Here is an 18,233-nt window from a genome sequence, read left to right as displayed (position 1 = left end):
GAGACAAAGAGTATATAAAACACAGGCCACGGAGTTCATTTTATACCTCGTATTAAACTTTCAGGCACTTGCGCAAACCGCGATTTTAATACATTCCTCTTTCGGTGGAAGGGCTCCTCTCCACAACAACAATAACAACAGTAAAACATCTGACTGACAAGGCAAACAGACCGAGGCTGTTATTCAACCGCTGTGCAGCAATTTCCTGGAGAGCTTTGATTCCGTGCAAACATCAGGCTGTTACCCAGAGACCGCAAAACCTCGCATAGCTTTGGTTCAGACGAGCAGGGCCAGCGAACGTCTGCTCAGACCGCAACGCTTAATCTCCACTGTTCTAAGTGCATGCGTGTCGCCGAAAAGACAGAGGCGACAGCTAACGCTACGTCGGCTTAAAGCAGTTTTGCGATGAACTGATGGTTAATGGCTTCCGACAGATTTTCAATCCGCGTTTGGAAAGCCTGGGGACGCGGACCGTCTGTTTCTCTCATCAGTGACGGGAGCCAGTCACACACACATTTCTCATTTATCTCAGTCGGCCTCGTCCATTCACAATGGGTTCCTCTGAGATACCGGTCTCAAGGTGTTTTGGCCAATTTTCCGTATCTGTTTTGGCGGTGACTCTCCCCCTCTTTATCCTTTTCTCCGTACAAACATTGTTCATTAAAAAGTGTCTCACTCCTTTAGCAAGAAGTCCTGAGCCATGGCCACATTTCTAAGACAGACTTTTATCTTTAGCCATACATAAACAATCCTTGTTTTTTCCAGCACAAAAGAACAGCAGAAATGTGTGTCCCACCCAATTATCAACCAAAGAGTGTGTGGGGGGGAAAAGCTAGCCAAAAAAACCCTTGTTGAGGACCAGGACTTGTAAAAAGGTTTGAAAACGGGGAGTAGACGTGTGTATACGTTCATGGACTTCTGCTTTTCAGAGTTGAGCGTATTCAACGCATACTCAACGCCTACCAAACCAGGAAAGCAGTTTGCCTCCGTAAAGGAAATCTCTTTCCTCAAACCTTTTTTCCTTTTCGGGGGTTTATTTTCTCTCCCCGTGGTGGATCGTGTTCTCCGGTTCAAACCATTATTCTTCAAAAGCAGGAGACACAAATGAAAGGTTGCCACACGACGACGGTATGGCAAACCGCATCACCTGTGACTGCCCAAACTACACCAATCACTCCCCGATATTCGGAAGAGTCTCCCCTCTCCTTCCCCACCGCGGCATCCGATCGGTTTTCCCATTAGCGAGCTCAGAAAGGCTAGCGCGAGGAGCAGCTGCTGAAGACCAGGGCGATGCACTGTAGTGAAGGATCCCCAAACCGAAACTGTAAACAACACTTTGTGCATCGTTTGTCAACACAGCTGTCAGCCCGCCCCGGCGCGAACGCGGTGAGAGACACCGGGACTCGTCTGCCGGGCTCCCGCGGACTTCCCCGTCGCTCCGTCCGCCCGTCTGTCCGTCGCCCCGCTGGGCGGCCATTAGAGGCGCCAAACTACCTCCAGACTGGCAGGTGCCGCCATCTGTCCGCGGTCAGCGCCGACCGGCACGGTCAGCGCGGGGGCCGCGGGGGCATAGCGGGGCAGGCAGGTACAGGCACTCTCTGGCACAGTCTGTTCGCGGGATGGATGAAAGGCTTCCCTGAGTGATTGTGCCCTGACTCGCGCCGGCAGGCTATACCAGTGGGGACCAGCTTAATAGAAGTTGTTAATAGAAGCACCTTGTTTGTTTTGGATGAGCATGCATACACATTCATTGCACCCACCACCGTCTTCTGACATTGCATCTATTGATACACTGCAAATCACTGCCTGTTATTTGAGGTCGCATGGTGTGTCCTCTGACCGTGGGCACACTGTAACCATCTTTTGGAGGGTATTTGAAAAATGCGAGCGTGCCCCTTGCAAATGCTGTCGCGTTGCTGGAATAGTTGGTTGTACGTTGCCTTTAGCCTTAAAAGTCTGTTATTATCACTATTGATTGAAACTTCAGTAGGTGTAGGCAGTCATTTTTGCTATCTCTTCCCACCATATCATCATGGTGGTGGAGGTTGTGATTATCCTGGGTACCTGGTTGCTATCCCTAGCATTGCTGCTTTGCCCTTTGCTGTCAGTGGGAAAGTTACGACGGTATTATCTGCTGGATGTGAAACTCAATTCATGTTATTTTAGACCATGTTTGGTGGGTACTGCAGCTAAAGTCATGTACAGTAGTTAATGGGTTGCATTTGCGGTGCCATTAGTCCGTCTTTTTTTTCAGATATAAAATTGCCTCGGGAAGACCTGAGATCTGCTTAATATGTGCTTATTACAACATTTCTGCAGACCATTATGGATTATTTTGATATTTGTGGTACATTATTATAATTACTGGTATATTACTTTGATATTCTGGTGCAATTCCAAGGACGGTATTAATTTTCAACAATTTGCCAAAATTACAAATTGAGTAGGCCACATGCTTGAAGCATGAGGAGCCAGTAAAAGCTTTTCCTGGAGTGCACGGATAAGATAATGATGACCATCAGCATCGCAGTGCTACAGAATGAATATATTTAAAATCATATGTCAAATATAGTAGCCGGGTAGTTGGTTCAAATTGCAGAGAGCACGTTGCACCGCAGGGAACAGAAAGGTTCCATATATTTTACAATCTGACTGACATCTTAGAACAAGTGTATCACTTACAGTATACTGTACATCAGACCTGGGCTACAAATAGTGAATATAACTATTTGATTTGGAATACTTTTCAGTGCTCTATTGATCTAGCCTGGTGCATTTCAGCATGCAAGGAGGAGCAGACGGACAGGGTTTATACATTTGGGGCAATTTAATTTGGTAACACACCAGGAAAGCTTAGTCAAACGCAGAAAAGTATTTGAATCCAAAATATATACTATTTGAACCCAGGTCAGGTATATAAACAATCATATAATTGAAATTCGACAAAAAGATGAAACTAAAGGAACAAAGCAGCAAAAAAAAGAAAAGAAACATTCACTTGTAAATACCAATCCTTTAACTCATCTTTTAACATGCCATTGCTAAACCACCCCTTATTAGCAACTAGCGCCGCGCTAAGGATGCATCAAGCAGGCATGGCCCACCACTGCCAAAAGCCACTCCATTATCCATGCTGGTGCTTTGTGCTGCGTATTACACTTAATTACAGATAAGCCTGGTCCTGTAGCCACCGAGCCCAGTGCACAATTAGCCACAGCGGGGCTAAGAGAGAGAGAGAGTTAGAGAGAGAGACCTCTCTGCACTGACAGGGACAAATGGTGACCTTTGCCCCCCTCTCACACACAGAGAGCGGGAGGGGGAAGGGGGCCGTCAGTGACAGCTAACGGCGCGGCGACTACGGCGTGTCAATGCGCCATTAATACTCATTAGTCACCGATGACGACAACGACAACAACAACCGCAGCCGACTGATGTAATTAGCGAGGGCGCCGCGTTCTTGCGTCCGTCGTATGTAACGACACGATTTATCAAAAAAGGGGCTCGCCATTGCCATGAATGCGGAGAGGGCCGGACCAACGGCTCTTTGGGAAATCTCCTTTAATGATGAGATCATTCACTCCTCTTGGATATTCAAACCTTGAGTCTTTAGCGCTATAATTGCTGAAACACAGAGCAGCAAACCGCTCTGGAAAGCGGATACAGTACGAACAAAGTAAGCAGATTCAGTTCTGGATAAACGTTGCGCAGGCGAGCCACCGCGGCAACTTAAATCATCACCGAAAATTACTGTGTTCTGTTCGGCGCCGTTCAATTGAGTTTTATTGTAAACCGCTATTGAGCAACACCAGTGAAAGAGGCTGGTATGGAACCTGTTCTTACCTTGACACAGTGATGCTTAAATTAGGACACGGAACGGGTAATCATTTTAAAATCTGTCTGCTGTCTGTGTCACTTTCGATAATTGCACAACGACAGAACGAGGAAGAAATGTTCTATTCTCGTTGTCATCAAAGCAATTACGCATAATAATCCGCACATTCATCTGTGTGCCCAGGGTCAGACAAGCTAAAACAAATTAGACTGAAAAACAAAAAGATGTGTAATTATCTTTCCGTGCTCTGCTCTAATTACCGTGTCTGAAATGCTAATGGTATTTGAACCTACAATAACGACGCTACTCCGATCTCGCAACGACTGTCATCGCTCCCCATGGGAGCCGGGAGTAGAAGTTGGATACAGGGATATTGTTTGGTTAAAGCCCTTCAACCCTCAAACGTGGGAACGAAACCAAGCGTGCCGGCTTCCGTTCTACTCCGTCTCTCTTAGGACTAGGCGCGTGGAAGGGGAGGAAGGAACAGAAGGTAGAGAGAGAGAGAAAGAGGGATAAAGGAGAGCGACTGACCGGTCGGTGCTTCTTCTGCAGTCTCCTCTTCTTGCTGAGCGTGTGGGCCAGCCGGGGGTTGTTCTCCTGGTCCGAGTGTTGGTGGAGGTGGCGGGACTTCCGCGGGCCCAGGCTCAGGCCGTTGGCCACCCTTCCCAGCCTCCTCTTGTGCAGGGGCCCGGGCTGGCTGTCCGCATGCTCCTGTGGCTTCAGAGACATGTCCTTCTGCGGGGAGGAGAGGGTCAAAGGTCAGCTGCATGTTCAGCAGTTCAAACGCACACATGTACTGCACACACACACACACACACACACACACACACAAACAAACAAACAAACAAACGAATATGAACATACACACACATCTGCGCTCAAACACACACACAAATACAAACATACACACACATCTGTGACACACACACACGCATGGACACACAAACACATTCACATATACATACACACACATCTGCACTCACACATATGAATACAAACATACACATATACACACACTCACACATGCATACACCCAAACAAACACATGCACATACATACACACACACACACACACACACACACACACACACACACACACAACTACTCGGTCACGGTCATCTCAGGCCATTTGTAGAATAAGAACAGTTTTATCATGGGATGTTTATCACAACTGCGTTTGCAGGGGGATGAGAAGGTCAAGTGTTTCAAACGATTACGACGACGAGGCACAAACCAAGCCAGTGACCCCACACAGCCGGCCAATCAAACACTTCCCCAAGCAGTTCTTTTCTCAGAGAAGTACCCCAGGAGGCAGTTCCTCTTAATTGTTCAGAGCTACACGCATGCCAAGAACAGCAAAATCATAGGCTTAGGTCACAAGTTTTGGAAATAATTACTACACACGGCTAGCCTCTCATTCAATATTCATTCCAATAAGCTTATTTTCCCTGGCAGAGAAGGGGTGGAGAAAGGAGGATACCTTAAAAATGATGCAAAATGATTTATCAGAGGAGAACACACTGACAGTCATAAATAACTTCTCACTGCACCCACGGGTGAAGATCTATGAGGGGGCATGCATTTTTAACCTCGACCGCACTACTCTTTTCAAGCATTTGTAAAGCTCAGCTGTAGTCAGGCGATTTTGGAAGCAGACTATACAGTAACAAAATAAACGCCTTTGTCTGTGTGCCAGTGTAGACATGGAGGTGTGAACTGGGGGGGGGGGGGGGGGGTATTAAATCTCACTGAGATTCTTTGGTGTCCAAAATGGAGCCAATGATAATTCTGAACTGCTTGGTATGTTCCACCATACAGGTCTGTTCTATAGCACACATCACTCATATGCAGATTAAAAGTGTTAAAAATAACAGCAGAACCAGCTGGATAATAAGCGAATGACTTGCTGGATGTGCAGTTTGGCATCACCTTTGGTGTGTTCATATTTCTCCACAATTGTCTTTCAGCTGAGTAATGCATTTCATCTACAAGAGTATTTTTTATTTTTTAAAATTTAATTTAATCACCCGACATTGGCCTGAGCATCTCCAATTCCCACCACAATTGGGATTGGCCAATCGTCTGCAACCATTCAAGCTGCAAACCACACTGCTATAATTTCAGTGTTAACAAACCACTGTGTACCCAGCCGCTTCTTTTCACATTGCCGACTACAGCTAAACTCTCAGGGTAGAGTCAGAGTCATGCATGGCTTTGACATGCAGTCCACTGGCACCCAGAACCCTCCCACATGCCCTGGGTGATGCAATCAAGCCTTATGGCGCGACGAGCCATAGTCAGCAGCAAGACTATTTTCTGCAAAGACGCCTGCACAAATGATGATGGAGCCTGGCTTTCACAGACTGGAAAATGAATGAAATGACAGGGCTGGTGTAAACTGCACGGGCCTCAGTCTCTGTGTTAATGAGGTCAATGCTTTCAGAGTATACGGGGGCAACAGTGTGTAGAAGTAATCTAGGCACCATCTGATCAAATTTCCAGTGTGTGAGTAAAACCTTGGTGAATGACATCAGCACGAATTACGCGCTTTTAAATAAAACCTCACAATTCAGAACAGATTCGCCACAGATCAGGTGACACCTATATACAGAATAATCCAAAAATTAAACACCGTCAAGCAACCGCCACGAAGCGCCCGGCTCAAGTATTAACGCGGAAATTAATCTGCAACAGATTGCATCGTATTTATTGAAGGCTTACCTTATGCAACAAATCAATTAAATTTGTGCAGGCTGGAGTCATTTTGCTCTCTTTCCCCCGTTTCACCCAGCCAAAGGTTTCTTAATAAAACAGCCTCAACAAAAACGCTAGGCGGGAATAATATTAGCGGGAAGCGTGCCGAGGCGTGTTGTCCCGGGCATCAGGGCTAGGTGTGAAATTGACATGGCTTTGTTAATGGTATATTGATGCTCTGTAAATGTTGTTAGCCAGACAACATGTTGGGGGGGAAAACCAATACAGCGGTTTTCATTAGTTTGCCGCGGATTCCATCGGATCCTCCGAATGAACTCGGCCGCGATTAAATTTCATGAGGTGCGGAGTCGGGGCGGGAGTCGCTGTTTTCGCGCGACGGGCGATTTGCATTTCCTGCGCGATGCTCGGTACAGCCATGGCGTTAGAGCTGCAGCCTTTGGCCCCGACATTGAAACGTCCTCTGCGTGGCCTGTCCTCGGATTACAGGGTACTGTATGAGCAGCCCGTGGTACTCTTTGTACTGAAACACTAGGGCCCTGTCCAGAGTATTTTTATGTATATTTACATACATACTCTAGAAAAGTACCTCGTGCCCAGACCTGCAGACCAAAAAGTTGTTTAAGTATTAGGCAACAGAACCCATTGGTAAATTTACATTTACATACATTCAAATGGAACCCAAATACAGTGGCAAAGTAGGACAGTTCACCGTTGCCTTACAGCAAAAAGGTCCTGGTTCAAGTACCTGCCGGGGCCTTTCCGTGTGGAATTTCTATGTTCTCCCTGTGTGGGTTTTTCTCTGGGTACTCCGGTTTCCTCCCACAGGCCAAAGACATGCAGTTTAGTTTAAATATGTCTAAATTGCAACAGGGTAGAGCGTGTGAATGAATGGTGTAAGTTTCCCTGTGATAGATTGGCAACCTGTCCAGGGTGTGCTCCTGCCTTTCGCCCAATGCATGCTGGGATAGGCTCCAGCACCCCCACTGATCCTGACCAGGAATAAGTAGGTCAGATAATGAATTGATGGACAAATACAGCAATGGACTTGCTGTATGCTAGCTTAACCCTCAATTATACAGCTGCACTTTCATTCATATTCAATGTATACTCCCAGAAATAAAGTAACAGTGGAGGTACAATATTGTTCAAATTTCCCAAATGTACCCTGAAAGTACAGTAATGTTCTCTTTGGGTACAAATGAGTCAATTTTCCAAGCAAAATCAGTACAAATTAATGATACTATATTGCTGGGTAGGGTTACAATTCTATGCACCTATATGTTACCGCCCTAGCAACAAGCATTTGTACCTCTTCACACACTTTTCATACCTTTATTTTTGACCGTGTAGGCTACTATTCACACTGTAATAATGGAGGAAAGCTCAAATATGGAGGCTTATCCTTCCCTACAAGATAGTCCCCCACATCCTCCGAAACGTCCGAGGTTTCCCAAGGTACCGGGAAAGACACGCATTGTGGAGCGGAAGCGCTGATCACTCCAGTGGAGCTCTGACCCACTTCTCTCCGCCTGCCACCGCGGGCGCGGGGCCTCTGCGCCGATCGGCGGTGACAGAGCGCCCGTGCCAGGCCTCGTCCCCCTACGCGAGCGCCGATTGGTTCTGATGCCGGGGGCAGGGGGGCGAGCTCCACGGACGCACGCATCGCTCACGCTCGGGCTAAATCAGGTTAGCGGCAGGATGTCCCACACACGCTACAGGAAGGAACACACGCATTGGCAGCAGACAGGACACATAAATAAGCCTAGGAGCTACGGCGTAGCGGGGTAAGAATAAATACAATTATTTGTTATTTAGCTGATGCTTTTATCCAAAGGGACGTAAAGTTGATTAGACTATGCAGGGACCATTCCCTCCTGGAGCAATGCAGGGTTAAGGGCCCAACAGCTGTGCGGATCATATCATGGCTACACCAGGGCTTGAATCATAATCATAATCATACAATATCCAGCCGACCTTGGTCAAATAGGTAATCGCTTAGGATTCAAATACTTTTCTAAGGTTTATTGAGCTTGTCTGCTCTATTGAAACCTATGAAATACTGAAATATGAATAGTAATAATTGCACTACTAAGTGCAAACCCTGACTTCTGGTCCTCTTGGCTGGCTCAATTGCACCAGGCAAGATCAGTCAAGTACAGAAAAATATTTGAATCCAAAACAATTGTATTTGACAATGTATTTGACCCAGGTCTGGGAGGCAAAGTATGTACAATATGTACCCGATCTGGCCTTTTCTGAAAAATTACAATTCCCAAGAGAGTGAAAACATGCCTCACACGTGGAGTCAGAGGGGGACCGTGAGGAGTTACACGCTCGTAAAACCCGCTCTAGTCCGCGTCGGAATAAAAACAAGGGAGTTTCCTTCCAACTAAAGGAATTTTTGGGGTTGTGGTGAACTGGCCCGGTTCAGGGCCTACACTGTAGTTTGCTCACACATGCTCGTCACTTTCAGAGTATGAAAGCGCCTGTCCTCTCCTCTCCTCACCAGGAAAACAGTTTTTTTTTATTAGCCAGAAATGATTTGGAAGGCTAGCTCGGGGTGATTTGGGTTCTTTCACCTCCAGATACGCCAGAACAAAGCAAAACCGTCGCTTAAAGACAAGCTGTTGTGGACCCCTTGCAAGGAAACAAAGTCAATAGTAGACTTTGGCTCATTGGCTCCAAGTCGCGGATAACCGGTTTTGAAAAGTGGCTTCCTTACAAGAAACTAAGCGTATGAATCAGTTCCTAGTTTTTTTTCCCTCACATGCTCATCCAAATGAAATGCTAAGACACGTCCAAACGGCTAGCCAAAATCCCGCATGCAGCCGATGACAGACGCCGAGAAATCTGCCATATTCGGCTGGCACCGAAAACAAAAGCTTTGCGGTCTCGCAAGCGCCTAATGTGTGTGTTCTCGTTTGGCAACGAGACGCTTTTCACAAATTCTCTTAAGAACTTTTTTTTTTTTTGGAAAATATCAAAACAAGTGTAAATCATTTATGAATAGCCCTTGACTATACCCTCTAGGGACTCACAAATACATCACTCAATTATTGTGATATGCAACAGATTATGTGCTTCAGAGAGGAATCCATGCATGTCATACTAAAATCCATAAAGCCATTTTTAATGATAAATTCCAGCTTTTTTTTCAGTTACAAAGGGGAAAAAAAGGATCCTGTCAAAGCACCATCCTGTAAGCTTTACGGAGAGAGAGAGCTTGGCCAGGATATGAGAAAGGATTTGGCATGTCTGTCCAGCTAACAACAAAATTTCCTCACAACATTTCTGCAATGTTGCGGCAAGGTTATATCTCTTAAAAACATTTCAGTAACATTGCTGGTGACATAGCTTGGTGGTTGTTATGTTCCCGCTTATGGCGACTTGGACCCGTCACCATAAGGCTGATATAACACTGTCATACACCTGACAAAACAGCTGCCACAAGATGGCATAACAGATGTTGTCAGTTGATGTCAAATTATATAAAACCGACACACTTGAGAGTATAAGACATAATCTGTTATGCCATCTTGTGACAGCTGTTATGTCATGTGTATGACAGGGTTATGTCAGCCTTATGGCGAGGGGTAAAAGTGAAGTGTTTTTTAACTTGATTACGGCAACATAAAGACCACAAGCTACGTCAGGCTGGCGCAGTCGGAGTCTGGGTCTGGCCGGGGGGTTTTGGGCTGTGCCTGGAGCTCGGTTCTCTGGCCACCCTGTCCCAGCCTGTCCCCCCCGGCCTCTCTGTGGAGGACAGCTGGAAGACCCGCTGCTCCAGGTGAAGCAGCGCGCCACCTCCCGCCTCTGACCTCATTAGCGGACCCTCTCAGGACCCTCGTACCCTGAACCCGGGGCCTCCATAACCCCCCGGTGCAGCGGGGTCAACCTTCCACCAAGAGCGCCTAATTAAAGGCAGAAAATGTGCTATTAAAAAGCTCCCAAATGCTGACACGCTGAATGCCAGGGATGTCCAATCCTATCTGGAGAGGGCCATGTGAGTGCAGGTTTTTGTTTTAGCCCAGCACTAAGCCAGCTTCATATCGATGTCTTGGTTGAAGACCACGATTAGTTAATCATTACATTACATTACATTAATGGCATTTGGCAGATGCTCTTATCCAGAGCGATGTACAGTTGATTAGACTAAGCAGAGCAACGCAGGGTTAAGGGCCTTGCTCAAGGGCCCCAATGGCTGTGCGGATCTTATTGTGGCTACACCGGGGGTCGAACCACCGACCTTGCGGGTCCCAGTCATGCACCTTAACCACTACGCTACAGGTGGCCCCATGAAATCAGTTGAATCGTGTTTGGTAGTGCCGACCTAAAGCAAAAGCCTACACCCACACCGGCCCTTTAAGAATAAAATTGGACACCCCTAATGTAGGCCTACTTAATTTTGTCATGAAAACGAGTAGCTGCAGGTGCACGGGCGCGACCCCCTGAGCCTGTCATTTTAAACTGGTGCGCCGTGCATTCCAAACAACCATTCGGTTTGAAAGACGAGCCCCCGCTCTTTAAGAGTCACCTGTTTCTGTAGCCGGCTGTAATTCGTGCTCAGCGACACATGCGAGCCTGTGAACATGGCTCTATACGTTACATGAAAAACATTTGCTGAATATGTCATGCACTGTAGGAACCGCCTGAAAAGGTCTCTCTGTAGAACAAAGCACGACTGCATTTAATTACGTCCGCTTGTCTGAGGCTCCACTTCAAGCCTTTTCAGAGGCTTAAATAGCATTTCAATCCTTTTCTCAGTCAGCCAAGCTTTCACAATTCACTTCTTTTCCAGGTAAATATTATTTGGCAGCGGTATCATAACATCTCCAAGAGTGTTAACACATCTGACACTGACGCCGTAATGAGTAACACCTTGTTACCTGCCTCCTCCGGGGTGTTTAAAAAGGTCTACGGCGTGGATTCTGAGTAAGCGATCAAAAGATACGAAGACAGTCTCAATTTCTTCGCAGACACTTGACGAACGATCGCGTCATGCAGAAACACAACAGCATTAAGGAGACCACCAGAAGTAGACTCAAGCAGAACAATAATGAAGCGAATGTACAGCACGCCTGTGTGCAGTCACATTCACAGTCACAGCGTGTAGACCGTATAAACACATGACATCATTCAGAGACCACCCAACCCTAGCAGTCTCAGTTAATGATCCAACTTCTGGGAGCTGGTCCAGGGGTTGCGGTATCCACGCCGAAAATATGTACCGCGTTGTGATTTACAGAGGGGGGTTTGGCCCCGTCTGCACTGAACCGAAAACGCAAAAAGCAAAAAGAAAACCAGCTTAGCGAGGAAAAACATCACGCACAGCACGAAGGTGCATCCATCTGCACACTGTACTCAGGCCACTTAGCCAGCCGATTTTCTGTTTTCGCTTCATTCCATTGTCACGTGTCTCTTTTCTCTCTCTTTCTAGGGAAAAATGCTTTGGATCCGTTTGTCGAGAGGGTTGCCAGGGTGCCGGGAGACGGCTAAATGCTTTAGAGCCCAATAAAACCGAAATCCGGTTCATTCCATACTGGCGTCGACACGCCGTGTCCCTGTATTTCTCTGGCAACAAGTGAGAAATATAGCATGAGTGTTGCATTTGAGCGTGTGTGTGTGTGTGTGTGTGTTTGTGTGTGTGTGAGGTGGTGGTGGTGGTGCGGGTGGAAGTGGTGGGGGGATGGTCAGCACTCGAATTATGCGCGACAATACTGCTATGAAAATTTAGTATATGTATATATTCTTATTTAGGATTTTCATCACTGCAACTTTCCTGCACTCATTCAATGCAATACTTTACACAGTAAAGCAGGGTGAAGACAGGAAAGCTTTAAAACCTTTTTTTCCCACAAGAAGGGTATATAATTATTGTAAAATAGCACTAAATGAGGCTAAATAGGATAAAGCTAATTACTTATTACTCACATTAAATGGAACTAGGCAATCATGAAAGGCTGTTCACAATTGTGGAGCAGATTCATTTTAGCCATTTTTACAGAAACATATGCTCTGCTAATGGTAAATGGCAAATGGTTGGCATTTATATGAACCTTCATCCAAAGCGCTGTAAAATTCATGCTTCTCACACACACACACACACACACACACACACACACACACACACCAACGGCGACTGGCTGCCAAGCAAGGCAACAACCACCAATCTTTAGAAGCTGCAATGAAAAGAGAGTTATACTGTAGACCCTTCTGTATTATTAACTCTTGACACACTGGCTCTAGCAATAAATGGCACAGACCACACGCTTTAGCCAGCTTTGTGCTAAGTGCTAAGTTGTATCAGCTAGTATTAGCTATGCCACCTGTGGCAAAATAAACTAAAAAATAAAATAAAACGAAAAGCTGCGACAAGGAGTTGAGACACGGCTGATTTTTCTTCAAGTTCAGTTTGCATTACTCGGGTCTTACACGTTGCCGGAATAAATCTTTTTTTTTAAAAACAGCTGTACTGTCTCGCGTTTGAAAGGTTCTTCGCTTTCCTCGGTGACTCAGAGAGAGCTCCATCCACTTCACAGCTCTGTCTTCCAAGTGCAGATAAGAAGCGTCGAATGCACAGAGGCAGAGGGCCGTCTGAAGTCTCTTTGCCAGCCAGTAAATTATCCGTCTGCGGAAAGACGGCGGAAAAAAACATGTTTATTTTGCTCTCCCTTTGTTTTTGTGACGGTATAAACGGCGCTCTCAGCCAAAGACAAGTTGAAAGTAAACGCGACACCGCGAAGAGGAGGAGGGTGCGCGTAGATCTGGAGGTTACGCCGACGTGTGCCTTATCGCGGGACAGGAGCGCCCCGCATTGAAACGAACGAGGGGGAACACGCAACGGGGCCGTTCCTTTCCAACGATCCGACTCGTGATTGCCTCGCGGTTCCGAGGGCTGATCCGCCGTCTTCACAGGGAGTGCGCGAAAAAGGAGCGGTTTCTCGAGATGCGAGCGGCAGATTTTCAAAAACCAGATTCCATTTGTACCTTTTATTCTTATCTCCCGTCCCAAGAGTAGAACGTGCAGTCCTCTCAGAAATCACACCAGCGTGGTCCCTGTAGATGGTATCACATAATACAGCCCTCGCACAGCAATGCAACAACAACAACAAAAAAAAAACCCTCAGCATGTTACTCAACAGCATAGAAATAGATTTACAAATGAGGAGATGGAATTTCCATATTCCAATCCCCTTGATATATTACTCGAGGAATAGAAGTTTCCAGAAAAAGTGCCACGCACTAGTACATTTCTGCTGTGCACGTTTTTTTTATTACTTCTTTTTTTCTTTCTTTCTTTCTTCATATGAGCTCCTGGAAACAATAAATATGTATTTGTGATTTTCATGACCGCATCCTCCTGAAATATCAGGGGAAAATTCCGACCCGCAACAGGAGGACGCTCGGTTTTTAATCAAGGAATAATCATTGTTTACTGCGTCGGACGGCGAGTAGCCCGTTACGGGTACGTGAATGTGAAAACACTCAGCCCAGCCAGCGTATTGGCTGAATCCGCGTCGGTGCCTGAATGAAATAAGCGGAAGGCAGGCAGCGCGGCGCTAATGGGGCGTAATCACACGTGGCTCTCGCCGAGATGGCACACAACATTTACACTCATAAAATAAACATGAAGCCTGTTCCACATCAATTTGAAGAGATACAGCCCTGCGTATTCTGGTATTAATTATTCGCAAACCGGCGGACGCGGGCCCTGAGAACGGAGCGGAGGAAACTAATCGATGACCTTCCAGTCCGAGAGCAAAGACGTTAACTCGGGCGAAGACAGAGTCACGGCGGCCATTACGGTGAAGCGGCGTGACCTAATACGTACCCCTCTGTCTTCATACCACCGGCCTTTAACAAGGCTGTGTTGATACCGACTACATCAGACAGTACTCTCTACGTGCGAAGGATTTGGTCCGGTAACGCGGATTTGTTTTCGGCTGCGGCTGTTTGGTTTGCGTTAAGGCCGCGTGTGAGTTCTGTAATGCAGGGATCACAGGAGAAAAATCGCAGGAAAAACAAACATCTTGTTTTCAAATCAATCAAAACGGCAGAAACGGGGTCTGAGGAGGAATTTTTCTTTTGAAGCCCACCCCCACCTTCCGCTCCAGCCATTAAGTGCAATGGGTGACAGATGTGAGAGTGAATGTATGGTTTACATCTGCAGGAAAAATGAATCATTCCCTCTGCCGGAATATCCTGGGCCACTGTAAATCAGGGGGGGTGTATTTCTTCTCTTTTTGTCAATAGAGTCAAAATGACTCCGGTTTTATTGTACGTGAACCTGCAGTATAAAGCTTTACGACTTTATGAATGAGGTTCACCGCTTTTATGTGTCGGCGACCCAAGCCAAGCGGTAATCTCAGACTTCTCCAAACTCCACAAACAGTGCACCATACAACCGCAGAATATTCTTCTGAAATATGGTTCTACTCAGACCTGGGTGAAACACGTAATTGTTTTGGATTCAAATACTTTTCTGTGCTCGATTGACCTTGCCTGGGGCAATTGAGCCAACCGATAGGACTTTTCTGCACTTTCTGAGAGCGTTTCATAGGTTCCAATCCACTGGACGAGCTCAGTGCAGTGAAGAACAGTATTTCACTCTACTGTCTGATCTATCTTTTTGTGGATTTATTTTGGAAGTCAACCAATCAATTTACATTTGTATAGTGCTTTTAACAAAAGGGGCTTTATCACAAAGCAGATTTACAGGGAACCGGCTGAGGGCAACAGTGGCAAAACTCCCTGGCTAAGAGGAAGAACCTTGAGCAGAACCTGACTCAGTTTGGGAACCTATCTGCTCCTAGTTGACACTGGTTTGGTGTAAAAACGGTAGTAAATATAAACAGCTGAATGATAGTACATAAATGTGTCTGAAAATTTATCTGAATTAATTAAGTCCAAGCAGAGATGACTCCGGTCACGTAGGTCAAGTCACCCAAAAAACTGGACTCTGAGTAATAGCAGTTAATTTGTGCCTTACACACAGATATCCGGGGGAGAGGGTATTTCAGGAGTAGCTTTGATGGTATTAAGAGGCTGAATCGTATAATTAAATTCACACTCCACTCAACACAAATTAATTAGCCAATGTGGACGCAAAGAAAAAAAAACCATCTCTTGGACTTCGCTCAGACAATTAGCTTCCTTATGCCTGTCACTGTTCCCTTACTGGGGTTAGCGCAGCTTTGCAAACGAAGCATTCAGGGAAAGAACTGTTGTAAGAACTAGCGGGAACGTTAGCAGGAGAAGTGATCTTAGAGGAATTGAATGCATACTGCCTAATTTCTCATGATCAAAGAGCGAAGCCTGAATTGGCTCAGCGTGCGTTGCCGTGTAACACAAGGCTTCCAGACTGCGTTCTCGGAGGACATTAGCTATACCCGTGCTCAGATTACTCTGGGAATTCAAAAGGCATTCGGAAATGGAAACACGCGGAATCTAAATGCAGACAAGCTGAACGAGAGTCTGCTCCATTAGAATATCAAACCAAACATTCATTAGTCTTTGAGTTCGGTTTCATAAATACGGTATACGCGTGAAACAAAAACAAAAGATGAGCCCTGCTAGAAGCTAAGTAAATCTGAGAGAACGGTCTTCTGAACACCAAATTCTGCTTTCTGAATGCTGAACTTGAAATGACCACAGTTTCAAAAGTGGGCTGCTATTAAAATAATATGGAATTACTGTCTTTGCATTTATTTTATTTTATTTTTTTAACCAAACATGGAGGGTGAGTGACTGGGATAGATGAGAGCAGCCAATCAGAGAAGGGCTTGAAAAGCGAGGCCCTTCTTGAAGACTTGCATCATAATATGCAACAAACACAGTTGGCAGATTTTTATTATTAAATGAAATGAAGCACTGCTCTCTGTTTATCTGCCAGCAATCACTGTTCAGTTATGGTTTCATTTTTACTACATATCCCAAGATCCTCTTTGTTCACACAAGTTGTAATCACAGGAGAGAAAAGTAATCCTGGCTGACGTTGCTTCTTCAGTAACAATCCTCATCCAGGAACGCGCTCATTAAAATAAGTTGCACACCCTTGCCCACAGTTTTATCTTCCTTGAAATAAAAAAATACATTTGTTTGCGCACTGCAACATCAAGGGCAACGATTGCTTCAAAAAAATGTCTCCTGGGATCTGCAAAAGTAAAAAAAAAATACAAGGAGAAAAAAATAAAAAATACTGCCTTGATTTCTCTCAAGCCCAAGCTTTGTATCAACAGTTCCAGTCTGTGATTCACAGCAGAAAATTGACTCTGACACTGAGACGGTGAATACTGGGAGATGCTGACTGCTCTGGCACTTCAGTAATTCTCTTCATTGCCAACCGTGCCCTTCCACAGAGGCCTCCTCTCCCTCGCGAGACTAATTGCTACAGCATCTTCCTTTGTTTCCCAGCCAGCGTTCTGATGCCTTCTCGAAAAAAGAAACAGGAAAAAAAAAGCGCCTCACTATCTCCAGTTGTTAAGAGAAAGACACCACGCTCTCGCAGCATGTTCAGACAAATGTCGTTTCAGGTGTGCATGATACTGTAAGCTTCTGAATTATGTTTAGTAAACACGTGCTGATGGGCGTTTAAGGGGCTCCAGATATTACCGTGAAAGAATAGCCTGTCATCACAAATGAACGATAAAAACACTCATTCACTTTATTTCCTAACAACGAATAAAGACTTGTTAAGCCCCATATTTCTTAGACTAGAGAAATTTGGCAGTGACTGTCCCATACGTTTTCTGCAACCTTGTTTTCTGAATGAACAAACAGGCTTAATTTTCTTCCCATAAGGTATAATCATGACACATTTTGAGCACAGTAACATACTCTGTTTAAAAACATAGCGCTAATCATTTGTTGCATTTGTAGTGATCATTTGTTGCATTTGTAGTGCCCCTCTATATTTGCATACAAATACTGTACACATTTACTGTACTGTACACAAATACTGTGCATTCATACCAGGGATCATAAACTAGCATAAACTAGTCACCGTGTCTCCACATTCTTGTGGTTTCCTTTCAATCAGGACTTGGAAACGACTGTGGACTCTTTAGCCAATCAATGACCTAAGTGAAGCACTTAAGTGCAGCAGCACACTGAAAACTCTCAGACACTGCGACCTTCCAAGACTGGAGTTTCCACATATGCCTCCGTGAAAAAAGGCTGTATAAAAGCTGAAGTATGTGAGCAATTTAAAGGAGTTTTTATAACATACTTGCTGCTTAAATTGCAGACAGCAGAGGGACAACAGCAAGTTCACAGATAACTGCTGGAATGTCTCGCATGTTGTACGCTATAATGTCTTGAAGTAATTTTATTACTGAAGGTAGCTTATGCAGCAGGTCAGTGCTTCCCCAAAAGCTCAAATAAAATCCCACTAATTTTGGTGTGCTTTTCTTCATTAGATCTATGTAGTTCTAACTACAAATGGCCAGTCCTTCATAAGATTCATGTTGGCAGTGTTTTCACAGGGTGTCCTTTTTAACTATTAGCCTGATTACAGTCGCCTAATTGCTTAATAATTACCCATTAGCATGCGTGCTTGTAATTAATGAATGTGAATATATTCACATAAAATCATTTGTATGCTTTGAATTACTGGCCTTATTCTGTGTGGGAGCACCTCTTATGACACGGAAATACAACTTGTACAACTTTACAACTTCAAGATGTG

The 18,233-nt window shown here is 45.3% G+C and overlaps 1 protein-coding gene across 2 annotated transcripts in view; it reads right to left on the bottom strand.

Annotated features, from left to right (window-relative positions):
- Positions 1–18,233, bottom strand: part of auts2a (activator of transcription and developmental regulator AUTS2 a) — a 368,537-nt gene that overhangs the window by 287,072 nt on the left and 63,232 nt on the right. For both annotated transcript variants that reach the window (XM_061248269.1, XM_061248267.1), the window contains exon 3: positions 4,364–4,567. In XM_061248269.1, the coding sequence (XP_061104253.1) occupies positions 4,364–4,567 (204 nt within the window). The remainder of the gene's footprint in view (positions 1–4,363; positions 4,568–18,233) is intronic.

This window comes from Conger conger, chromosome 7 (genome assembly GCF_963514075.1).
Source record: "Conger conger chromosome 7, fConCon1.1, whole genome shotgun sequence".
Classification (NCBI taxonomy): Eukaryota; Metazoa; Chordata; class Actinopteri; order Anguilliformes; family Congridae; genus Conger; species Conger conger.
This window is presented reverse-complemented; position numbering and strand designations above follow the sequence as displayed.